Source organism: Cydia splendana, chromosome 25 (assembly GCF_910591565.1).
Source record: "Cydia splendana chromosome 25, ilCydSple1.2, whole genome shotgun sequence".
NCBI lineage: Eukaryota > Metazoa > Arthropoda > Insecta > Lepidoptera > Tortricidae > Cydia > Cydia splendana.
Window position 1 is genome coordinate 412,562 of NC_085984.1, and position 12,895 is coordinate 425,456.

The following is a 12,895-nucleotide window of genomic DNA, read 5'->3' on the forward strand; positions in this document are numbered from 1 at the left end:
TGGTCACGGCACCACAATTTGACTCAAACTCATTTCTTCTACTTGTATATGTTAATTTCTCTGAAATAAATATCTCTTATTCTTACCAGCCTGTTGCGTGCTGTGTAGAGAAGACGTGAGTAGATGTACGACGTCGTGGTCGTCGGCCAGGCCTCCCGTGGCGGCCGAGAGGCCGAAGTATCCACCTCTGGGTAGCACGTGTTCTGATATCTGCTAAAATCCTGGTCACGGCACCACAATTTGACTCAAACTCATTTCTTCTACTTGTATATGTTAATTTCTCTGAAATAAATATCTCATCTTCTTACCAGCCTGTTGCGTGCTGTGTAGAGAAGACGTGAGTAGATGTACGACGTCGTGGTCGTCGGCCAGGCCTCCCGTGGCGGCCGAGAGGCCGAAGTATCCACCTCTGGGTAGCACGTGTTCTGATATCTGCTAAAATCCTGGTCACGGCACCACAATTTGACTCAAACTCATTTCTTCTACTTGTATATGTTAATTTCTCTGAAATAAATATCTCATCTTCTTACCAGCCTGTTGCGTGCTGTGTAGAGAAGACGTGAGTAGATGTACGACGTCGTGGTCGTCGGCCAGGCCTCCCGTGGCGGCCGAGAGGCCGAAGTATCCACCTCTGGGTAGCACGTGTTCTAATATCTACTAAAATCCTGGTCACGGCACCACAATTTGACTCAAACTCATTTCTTCTACTTGTATATGTTAATTTCTCTGAAATAAATATCTCTTATTCTTACCAGCCTGTGGCGTGCTGTGTAGAGAAGACGTGAGTAGATGTACGACGTTGTGGTCGTCGGCCAGGCCTCCCGTGGCGGCCGAGAGGCCGAAGTATCCACCTCTGGGTAGCACGTGTTCTGATATCTGCTAAAATCCTGGTCACGGCACCACAATTGGACTCAAACTCATTTCTTCTACTTGTATATGTTAATTTCTCTGAAATAAATATCTCATCTTCTTACCAGCCTGTTGCGTGCTGTGTAGAGAAGACGTGAGTAGATGTACGACGTCGTGGTCGTCGGCCAGGCCTCCCGTGGCGGCCGAGAGGCCGAAGTATCCACCTCTGGGTAGCACGTGTTCTAATATCTACTAAAATCCTGGTCACGGCACCACAATTTGACTCAAACTCATTTCTTCTACTTGTATATGTTAATTTCTCTGAAATAAATATCTCTTATTCTTACCAGCCTGTTGCGTGCTGTGTAGAGAAGACGTGAGTAGATGTACGACGTCGTGGTCGTCGGCCAGGCCTCCCGTGGCGGCCGAGAGGCCGAAGTATCCACCTCTGGGTAGCACGTGTTCTGATATCTGCTAAAATCCTGGTCACGGCACCACAATTGGACTCAAACTCATTTCTTCTACTTGTATATGTTAATTTCTCTGAAATAAATATCTCATCTTCTTACCAGCCTGTTGCGTGCTGTGTAGAGAAGACGTGAGTAGATGTACGACGTCGTGGTCGTCGGCCAGGCCTCCCGTAGCGGCCGAGAGGCCGAAGTATCCACCTCTGGGTAGCACGTGTTCTGATATCTGCTAAAATCCTGGTCACGGCACCACAATTGGACTCAAACTCATTTCTTCTACTTGTATATGTTAATTTCTCTGAAATAAATATCTCATCTTCTTACCAGCCTGTTGCGTGCTGTGTAGAGAAGACGTGAGTAGATGTACGACGTCGTGGTCGTCGGCCAGGCCTCCCGTGGCGGCCGAGAGGCCGAAGTACCCGCCTCGGGGCAGCACGACGTTCTCGGCGCGGAAGCACAGCTCGTAGTCCGCCTCGTTGTTCGTCATACCTGCACAAAACGATACAATTTAATCGTATTTTAATATTTATTTTAGCCTTAGTCGACGTATTAAAAACATTACTTAGGTTATAAATATCTATGTTAATGACAGTCAGTCAATCTAGAAAAATATTTTATGGATTTTGCGAATACGAATTCTGTCATAAAATATGTATACGATGGTATTCTGTCATAAAATATGTATACCACTAGAAGATTCATAAAACCAAAAACTACAGCAGATGGTCGCTCTTTTCTTTCATAGTCACCGTGGCTGTCATGTTCTAAAAAGCAAGTGAGTGATTATGATAACTCACAACACACCCGTCAACAGCACTTTTATTATTGGCAGTGGTGCGTCACTCCTCCTTTCGGGCATTCTCGGCTTCGTTTGGCTCAACATTGCTCCGAGCAATTATTAGGGTTGGCACAACATAACGTCCCTTTGCGTGCACGACTAGCGATTGCAAATCCGTGAACATTTTTCAAATCCGGATTTTCGGATTTTGGTTTGACCGAAATCCGAAGTTCGGATTCAATCCGGATTTTAAGAAAGGAATATGTGGCTTAAAGGCAAAGTGAAACAAACAATCAAACTAAGTTGTTTTTATTAAAAATAAAAAAACAGAATGCGTACACTGCTACGCCAATAACAAAATCTTTAAAAAATCATAAAAACAAAATACATACGTACACTCCCAAGTAACAAAAGGTTCTATAACTAAGGCATTTTATCACCAAACAGTGATATAGTAGGCCTATAATGGTAACCAGTGTGACTGCTTGTACTATAAAGGTTTTTAACAAAGCGTCTTGTTTCTATAAGGTTAAAGACCTTTTAAGTACTATAATTTAGCTCTTAGAACGCTTATAGGATCATACAAAAGAATCTTTAAAGTGCTGCAATGTAATAGATATGCAAAAAGCGATTATGGTACTATTTAATACTATAGACGACTTTACTGATGCTTTTATGTACCTATTTTGCACTAATAATGCGTCTTGTATTGTATTGTAGCAGTATCGTAAACACTATTAGAGGATCAATCTGCACTATAAAAGGACTTTGCACGACCATTACGTAACGTTTTAGCTTTTTAAAAGCTCTCTTAACATCGCTATAAGGCTAGAAGAGTTCTCTAAAAGTCATGAAAGTTTTTCTAAGTATAGTGCTATATAGTACCATAAAAGTTACCTGGTACGTTGCTAAATAACTTAAATCGTAACTTAAAAAAAATGGCTGCTGTTTTCTGCCATAATAGCACATTAGCGGCACGGCTGGAGCCTATGTGTACTATAGCAGCCACAGTTGGAACAAGTCCTTATTTTATTAATTTTAATTTAATTAAAACATGAAAATTATTAAATTAAATATAATATAAAATTAAAGAGCGCATTGTTAAATTTGAAATCAGCATAATGATTCTATCGATACAATTATTTTCGCATGTACAATGTACCGGCAGTAACGGTCCACAAATGCTTTTTAGTACTTACATCCTTTTTATTACCTAAATACAAATATGTCACTTTAAGAAACAATGGCGAATGAACTTATTTAATATTTTAGGCACCCCCGACGCAAGTATGATAAAAAAGATCACTGGGATCGTTTACGGTGCAAAATAGCACTATAAACATGTTTCATTGGTTACTTTTATAATTCCAAATTGCGACATAAACGTTGCAGACAGCACTATTTTAGTACTAAAGAGCGTTTCTCGTCACTTTTACATTTCAACCATAGAGCTGATTTATCACTGTGAGAGCTTTTATGTAATGTTTATAGAATAAATCAGTGATAAAACTAGGACCTATCTGAGGTTTTGTAAACGTTTACAACACCATTATAGTGCTAATCATGAACACTAATTAGCACGCTCCAAAACGTTCTCAGGACTTTTATAGTACCAAATTTTGTTACTTGGGCTGCTACGCCAATAAAAAAAGCGGACGCGGGGCAAGCATACAGGTGCGAGCGAGTGCGCGACGCGCAATACCCGGCTGGCAATAGCTCTCCCGCGTTACCGCTTCATGTGCACCGCTTTTTATTTCGCATAAGCATTAATTTTGAGCAAATTAGTACTGGTGGGAAAAAATCCGAAAAACCGGTTTTTTCTTTTCAAAATCCGAATTTTAAAACGGATTTTCAAACGCTCCGAAATCCGGATTTTTGAACTTCGAATAATCCGGATTGCAATCACTATGCACGACCACAGATAAGATAATGACTTGAATTTTGACAACCCTAAATAGCCGAAAGTGATAGTGCCATACATCAGAAAGGGACAGCATGATTCGTCCCTGAATCGTTGTCAAACTTCGGTTTTGTAGGAAGTGTCCTTTAGTACATTTATTTATTTTGTTATTGGTAAGGAGACATATAATAGTTACCGTTGTCGAAGTGGACATCATATAGGTATGCTCGCCTTGTCTGTTGAATAGTGTGTGAGAGAGATAGTTACCGTTGTGGAAGTGCACAGTTAATGTGTTCTGGTAGTACTCGATGCGCGCACGCGTCGGTAACGGCTTGTTCCTGAAGTCGACACCATATATGTTCGCCTTGTCTCCTGCATAGTGTGCGAGAGGGATAGTTACCGTTGTGGAAGTGCACAGTTAATGTGTTCTGGTAGTACTCGATGCGCGCGCGCGTCGGGAACGGCTTGTTCCTGAAGTCGCGGAGACAGCCGGATAACATCTGCGTCGTGCCGTCACTGTAACATAACAAGGTACTTGAATAAATAATAGGGAATATTAGGCAAAGCTCTGCGTAGGTGGCGCCACTAGCACATACAGTAAACAAACCTCATTGACATCATCAATGACACATCATGCGTCACTAGGTCAATCACATGGCCTACCGTGAAACACGACTGTCGAAAGTTCGGTTTCTGCCTCACTATCACTCTTGCTTATTCGATTGATAGAACGATAGAGAGGCAGATAAAGAAAATGTCTTACTCACCTCTTATGGTCGAACACCTTGGTGCCATCGTTCAGCACCGCCATGATGTACGGGTTGTTGTGTTTGTTGTCGTTGTCGAAACTGTCGAAGATGACGGCCAGACCGTTCCATCGGTCCGACGAACCGAACACCTCGCCGGTGTAGTCGCCGCGTGCCGACGTGTACCAGAACGCCTGGACAGACAGACAAACGGGTTCAATCGGACCACCCATGTTTTTAAATAAATAAATATTATAGGACACTCTTACACAGATGGACCAAGTCCCACAGTAAGCTCAAGAAGGCTTGTGTTGTGGGTACCCACACAACGATATACTGTATACTTAAATACATAGAAAACAACCATGACTCAGGAACGAATATCTGTGTCATCACACAAATAAATGCCCTTACTGGGATTCGAACCCAGGACCATCAGCTTCACAGGCAGGGTCACTACCCACTAGGCCGGGACCGGTCGTTCGGTGTAGTTTTTTATGTTGGAAATTGCTATTGCTCAACATGTTTCGTTCAATTACAAGTAGGTAATTCCCATGAGAATGTTATGGGCAGACATGTCGAAAAAATTTCTAGTAATAAAAGAATACCGTTTCAATATATTTAATATAAGTAATGTGTCTTATTCTCACATTTATTATCCTACGGTATGTAATTATACTAGCGACCCGCCCCGACTTAGCACGGGTTACACAAAACCTTCAAGAATCACTCTATCGATCGGTGAAAACCGTATGATAATCCGTTCAGTAGTTTTTGAGTTTATCGCGAACATATATATACACACCATGCGATTTTCTTAGGAGTCGTTTTTATTTTCAGATATAGAGACCTTGTAAACACTAAGACATACATTTTGATAAACAAGACGGCGGCCATGTATTTTTTTATTCAATGTTGCCATCTAACCGTTTTACCCCCGAAAACCTCAAAATCGACTACTACAGTAAAGTACCCACTCACCAGACCATCAGCACCGATACGCCCTCTGCCGGTGACCTTGAACATGACATCGACCTCCCACCAGTCGAAGTTTATGGGCTGCTTCGTCCAGATGGCGCCCTTTTGGCTTCGGAGCGACGGCGCCAACCGCACGCTCTCGCCTGACGCTATCGCATCTGAAAGGGACAGAATAAGTTTTAGAGGTTGAGTGGTTTAGTCTTAGAGCATTTAGTAACTGGAGACGCCTTGGCTGTCATTTTCTGTACAAAACAGTCTGCCGATTTTTGCGGGGGAGGGGCACGTCAAATGTATGGCTATTTCTACATGATTTCTACGTAACGTACAAATAGCCATGTCAGATAAACGTCAGTCCATACAAAAGTTTGCACAATTGTGCAAGCTTTTCGGCAGAGAGAGAAGCTTTAAGAGCTTACCCTTAAAGGCGACTCAGGTTATTAAATGCTCTAAGGATTTAGTAGGTCAGTAGAGTAATATCTCTGCAAGAGCATTCCCCGAGGCCAAACCCCGTTTTCAATGTTGCATTTAATTAAAAATAAGGGTAGGCAATACCTACCCTAAATTCTCTTTAATACATACATAACTTCGCCTTAATAACTAGCATTGAATCATAATTCCGCTATAAATTAGATCAAGGGAGACACGAGCATATTCAACATATAGGATTTGGATTACATATTAGAGTTAGACCAAGAAAAGTCTGCAGCGATCTCCCTTCCCTAAGGTATACTCTGTATCTTTAGGTATTTAAATAAAAGTAAACAAAATCTACCCTCAAATGGCTCCTTAAGCCAGTTGAGGGTAGATGAAAACATTACATGATCAAATAATGTAGGTTAAAGTCAGGTCGTTCAGTGACTGAACCTGGCGGTTTTGTGTTTGGTTGGTTGACCAATAAATGTTATTATTATCTTTATTCATTTCTCATCTTAAGTTAGGTTATTTTATAATATGAATATAAAAGTAAAATATAAAAACACTTACAAAACCATAAAAATTAATATAAACACATTATAAAAAACCTAACCTAGGGTGCCGCCAGCAGCGGGGCAAGGCCCAAGCTACCGGTGGTCAGGGCTGCAGAGAGAGGAACCGGCGGACTATCCGCGCCGTGTCCAAGATCACCGCCTTCTGCATCTGACCCTTGATCCAACCACCTAGCGAGAGTCTCTCAAGGTGTTGGTCGAGACTCTTCGCTATTAGACCGTTTACTGAAACGACTATCGGGACAATGATCGTCGAATCAACATCCCACATGGCGGTTATCTCGTGAGCCAAGTCTAGGTACTTACTGGACTTGTCCTTCTCGGCCTTCACGAGATTCTCATCATGGGGGATGGTGATGTCAACGAGCACGGCCCGACGTTGCGATCGATCTATTATCACAATATCAGGCTTATTGGCTACAATAGTCCTGTCAGTGATGATAGATCGATCCCAATAGAGCGTGGCACGACCATTCTCGAGAACAGGCGCAGGTAAGTACTTGTAGTACGGTACTTCGCGGTCCACAAGGTCATATAGAAGAGCAAGTTGCTGGTGAATAATCCTGGCTACGAGATTGTGTCTGTGCAAGTACTCGCCGTTAGCAAGATGAGAGCAACCGGAAATGATATGCCTGAGTGACTCTCCGGGACGGCGGCATGCCCGACAGATGTCGACCGTACCGTCCTTCAGGATATATTTCCGATAGTTGTTCGTCATCATCACTTCGTCCGCAATTGCACAGGCAAAACCCTCGGTTTCTCCGAAGAGGTCCCCGAATCGTAACCAGTTCACCGACGCGAGCAGGTCCACATCGGGTCCCGTGAGGGCCTTGTAGAACCGCCCGTGTAGCACCTTACTCTCCCATGCCGCCTTGCGATCCGCAGTACTTAGTACCACAGGTTTGCGCCAGTTCTCGTTTGCCAAGGAAAGCGGCGTGAGGTTCCTATCTACTGCCACCACATCACGATGCATCCCACACTCGTTGTTAAGGAAATAGTTCCTGAGATTGTACACCTCGTGGTTGTGGAGATCCTTGGCGTTTAGGAAGCCTCGGCCTCCACACTTCCGTGGGATGTACAATCTCATAACTGACGAGCGTGGGTGTAGCATGCGATGTGCGGTGAGCAGTGATCGGACCCTCCGATCCAGGGCGTCCAGCTCGGTTTGAGTCCACCTTAGTATGCCAAAGGAGTATGTGAGTAGGGGCATTACCCAGGCGTTGAAGGCGCGCACTTTGTTGCCTCCTGACAAAAGACTGTTAAGGACTTTTGTGAGCCGACTGAAAAAGCGCTCCTTCACCGACCGTCTAATACCCTCGTCCTCAATACCCAACGACTGTGACATACCAAGGTATTTATAGGTTTCTGATTCAGAGATAGATCTGAAAGACATTGTCTCAGAAAGTTGTAAATTTGTTGAATTTACAACCCTCCCCCGCTGTACATGCATAACCGCACATTTATCGACACCAAACTCCATGTGGATGGCACTACTGAAGACTTCGGTGGTTTTCAGTAGCTCCAACAAGTCTTGGCTATTTGGTGCAAATAATTTGAGGTCATCCATGTACAGAAGGTGAGAAATGACTTCACCCTCTCTCCGAAGCCGGCAACCTAGTCCCAAATCCTTCAGCAGGGTGCTGAGGGGATTCAAAGCTAGGCAGATCCACAGGGGACTCAGACTGTCGCCCTGAAAGATTCCTCGCTCAATCCTTATAAAATCCTGCGGGCCAGAGCGGTCACCCCCGCCTCCTGGTTGACGAAGGACTGTGGTCCACTGTCTCATACACGCGCTTAGGAAGGCTCTCAAAGCTGCATCAACTTTATACAACTCTAAGACCCTCCCCAACCATGAATGAGGCACCGAATCATAGGCCTTCTTGTAGTCAATCCAAGCGGCTGAGAGGGCACGCTTGTTCCGCCGGATTTGTTGGCAAATGGTCATGTCTATGAGGAGGAGCTCTTTAGTACCACGGGACCCAACCCTACATCCATTTTGAGCGGAAGCCAGAATATTGTTTGCGACAATGTGCGCGTTGATTTTTGCTCTCAAAATGGATGTAAGGAGCTTGTAGAGTGTAGGCAAGCATGTGATGGGTCTGTAGTTCTTCGCTTCCGTGGTACTACCGGACTTATAGAGCAGGAAGGTGACACCAGTTGTTAAGGAAGGTGGGAGAGAACCAAGCTCGAGGGCTTGTTGAAATTGTACTGCCAAGCGCGAGTGAGAGCATCGGAACCACTTTAGCCAGAAGTTGTGCAATCCATCCGGCCCAGGACTTTTCCAGTTCTGGGCCGTGCGGATGGCACAACTGACGTCATCGGGGCTGATGGTGACTGCCCCCATAGGTTCGATGGACTCGCACTCACGCTCGACAACACTCATCCAACCCCCCTCGGTGTGTCCGACAGGCACCGACCAGATGCTACGCCAGAAGTCGGTCATGGCAGTAGCATCCGGCGGCTGCGTGTCGGGCGCACGAAGGTTGGCTTCCTCCCACTTTCGGTACACCTTCCTTTGGTCACTTTGAAAAAGGCGATTCTGCTGAAATCGATCCACACGCTCTCTGTAGCGGCGAATACGGTTTGCCCATGCATAGACTTTCTGCTTTAGAAAGTCGATGCGCTCTGTGACATTGGCCATGTAGTCGCGGGGCCTGATATCCGTCCCCGCGAACGCCTGGTTCACAAAGCGCATTACTCGGGGGCGATTGTTGCCCCCCCTGAAGCAGATTAGTTTTGCGATGAGAGTCCTAAACGAGCCGATACGTCGCTCGATCCGCGCTTGCCATGCAGGGACACCTCCGACGGTCCTAGGTGCACGTTCAGTGTCCGGGAACTTGACGCGAGCAACACGGCACGCCGCGATGGCTCCGCAGTACATGATCGAGTGCGTATCATCTAAATCTTTACTAGTCCGCAAATGTGGTTCTAGTAAAGCGTTTAGGGCTCCCATTAGCGCTAGATTGCGTCTATTCATAGGCAGACGTGGTAATCGGGGCCTAGAGTTGGTTGTGACGCGATACTGCGTAATCGCCTCTTATTATTATTTCCTTTATTTATTTTTCGTCTTACGTTAGGTTTGTTATAATATGAATATAAAAGTAAAATATAAAAACACTTACAAAACAATAAAAAATACATATAAACACATTATAAAAAACCTAACCTAGGGTGCCGCCGGCAGCGGGGCTTGGCCCAAGCTGCCGGTGGTCAGGGCCGCAGAGTGAGGAACCGACGTACTATACGCGCCGTGTCCAATATTACCGCCTTCTGCATCTGACCCTTGATCCAACCACCCAGCGAGAGTCTCTCTAGGTGATGGTCGAGACTCTTCGCTATGAGACCGTTCGCTGACACAACTATCGGAACAATGATCGTCGAGTCAACATCCCACATGGCGGTAATCTCGTGAGCTAAGTCTAGGTACTTGCTGGACTTGTCCTTCTCGGCCTTCACGAGATTCTCATCATGGGGGATGGTGACGTCGGCGAGCACGGCCCGGCGCTGCGATCGGTCTATCAGCACGATGTCAGGCTTATTGGCGACAATAGTCCTGTCGGTGATGATAGATCGATCCCAATAGAGCGTGGCACGACCATTCTCGAGAACAGGCGCAGGTAAGTACTTGTAGTACGGTACTTCGCGGTCCACAAGGCCGTATAGAAGAGCAAGTTGCTGGTGAATAATCCTGGCTACGAGATTATGTCTGTGCAAGTACTCACCGTTAGCAAGATGAGAACAACCGGAAATGATATGCCTGAGTGACTCTCCGGGACGGCGGCATGCCCGACAAATGTCGACCGTACCGTCCTTCAGGATATATTTCCGATAGTTGTTCGTCATCATCACTTCGTCCGCAATTGCACAGGCAAAACCCTCGGTTTCTCCGAAGAGGTCCCCGAATCGTAACCAGTTCACCGACGCGAGCAGGTCCACATCGGGTCCCGTGAGGGCCTTGTAGAACCGCCCGTGTAGCGCCTTACTCTCCCATGCCGCCTTGCGATCCGCAGTACTAAGTACCACAGGTTTGCGCCAGTTCTCGTTTGCCAAGGAGAGCGGCGTGAGGTTCCTGTCTACTGCCACCACATCACGATGCATCCCACACTCGTTGTTAAGGAAATAATTCCTGAGATTGTACACCTCGCGGTTGTGGAGATCCTTGGCGTTTAGGAAGCCTCGGCCTCCACACTTCCGTGGGATGTACAATCTCATAACTGACGAGCGTGGGTGTAGCATGCGATGTGTGGTGAGCAGTGACCGGACCCTCCGATCCAGGGCGTCCAGCTCGGTCTGAGTCCACCTTAGTATGCCAAAGGAGTATGTGAGAAGAGGCATTACCCAGGCGTTGAAGGCGCGCACTTTGTTGCCTCCTGACAAAAGACTGTTAAGGACTTTTGTGAGCCGACTGAAAAAGCGCTCCTTCACCGACCGTCTAATACCCTCGTCCTCAATACCCAACGACTGTGACATTTATTCTCTTTATTCAATTAGGGTCTTAGGTTAGGGTTTTACAATGTGAGTATAAAAGTAAAATATAAAAACACTTACAAAACATAACAAAAATATATAAACACATTATAAAAAACCTAACCTAGGGTGCCGCCGGCAGCGGGGCAGGGTCCAAGCTGCCGGTGGTCAGGGCCGCAGAGTGAGGAATCGACGTACTATACGCGCCGTGTCCAAAATTACCGCCTTCTGCATCTGACCCTTGATCCAACCACCCAGCGAGAGTCTCTCTAGGTGTTGGTCGAGACTCTTCGCTATGAGACCGTTCGCTGACACGACTATAGGAACAATGATCGTCGAGTCAACATCCCACATAGCGGTTATCTCGTGGGCTAAGTCTAGGTACTTGCTGGACTTGTCCTTCTCGGCCTTCACGAGATTCTCATCATGGGGGATGGTGACGTCGACGAGCACGGTCCGGCGCTGCGATCGATCTATCAGCACGATGTCAGGCTTATTGGCTACAATAGTCCTGTCAGTGATGATAGATCGATCCCAATAGAGCGTGGCACGACCATTTTCGAGAACTGGCGCAGGTGAGTACTTGTAGTACGGCACTTCGCGGTCCACAAGGCCGTATAGGAGGGCAAGCTGCTGGTGAATAATTCTGGCTACGAGGTTATGTCTGTGCAAGTACTCGCCGTTAGCAAGATGAGAACAACCGGAGATAATATGCCTGAGTGACTCTCCGGGACGGCGGCATGCCCGACAAATGTCGACCGTACCGTCCTTCAGGATATATTTCCGATAGTTGTTCGTCATCATCACTTCGTCCGCAATTGCACAGGCAAAACCCTCGGTTTCTCCGAAGAGGTCCCCGAATCGTAACCAGTTCACCGACGCGAGCAGGTCCACATCGGGTCCCGTGAGGGCCTTGTAGAACCGCCCGTGTAGCACCTTACTCTCCCATGCCGCCTTGCGATCCGCAGTACTTAGTACCACAGGTTTGCGCCAGTTCTCGTTTGCCAAGGAGAGCGGCGTGAGGTTCCTGTCTACTGCCACCACATCACGATGCATCCCACACTCGTTGCTAAGGAAATAATTCCTGAGATTGTACACCTCGCGGTTGTGGAGATCCTTGGCGTTTAGGAAGCCTCGGCCTCCACACTTCCGTGGGATGTACAATCTCATAACTGACGAGCGTGGGTGTAGCATGCGATGTGTGGTAAGCAGTGACCGGACCCTCCGATCCAGGGCGTCCAGCTCGGTCTGAGTCCACCTTAGTATGCCAAAGGAGTATGTGAGTAGGGGCATTACCCAGGCGTTGAAGGCGCGCACTTTGTTGCCTCCTGACAAAAGACTGTTAAGGACTTTTGTGAGCCGACTGAAAAAGCGCTCCTTCACCGACCGTCTAATACCTTCTTCCTCAATACCCAACGACTGTGACATGCCAAGGTATTTATAGGTTTCTGATTCAGAGATGGATCTGAAAGACATTGTCTCAGAAAGTTGTAAATTTGTTGAATTTACAACTTTCCCCCGCTGTACATGCATAACCGCACATTTATCGACACCAAACTCCATGTTGATGGCATTACTGAAGACTTCGGTAGTTTTCAGTAGATCCACCAAGTCTTGGCTATTTGGTGCAAATAATTTGAGATCATCCATGTACAGAAGGTGAGAAATGACTTCACCCCCTCTCCGAAGCCGGCAACCTAGTTCTAAATCCTTCAGCAAGGTAC

The 12,895-nt window shown here is 46.2% G+C and overlaps 1 protein-coding gene across 1 annotated transcript in view; it reads right to left on the reverse strand.

Annotated features, from left to right (window-relative positions):
* Nucleotides 1-12,895, reverse strand: part of LOC134802867 (protein ERGIC-53) — a 30,465-nt gene that overhangs the window by 10,130 nt on the left and 7,440 nt on the right. The window contains exons 2-5 of the mRNA XM_063775602.1: nt 5,722-5,876; nt 4,762-4,934; nt 4,395-4,510; nt 1,641-1,805 (exon numbers count right to left, since the gene is read on the reverse strand). Coding sequence (XP_063631672.1) covers nt 1,641-1,805; nt 4,395-4,510; nt 4,762-4,934; nt 5,722-5,876 — 609 coding nt within the window. The remainder of the gene's footprint in view (nt 1-1,640; nt 1,806-4,394; nt 4,511-4,761; nt 4,935-5,721; nt 5,877-12,895) is intronic.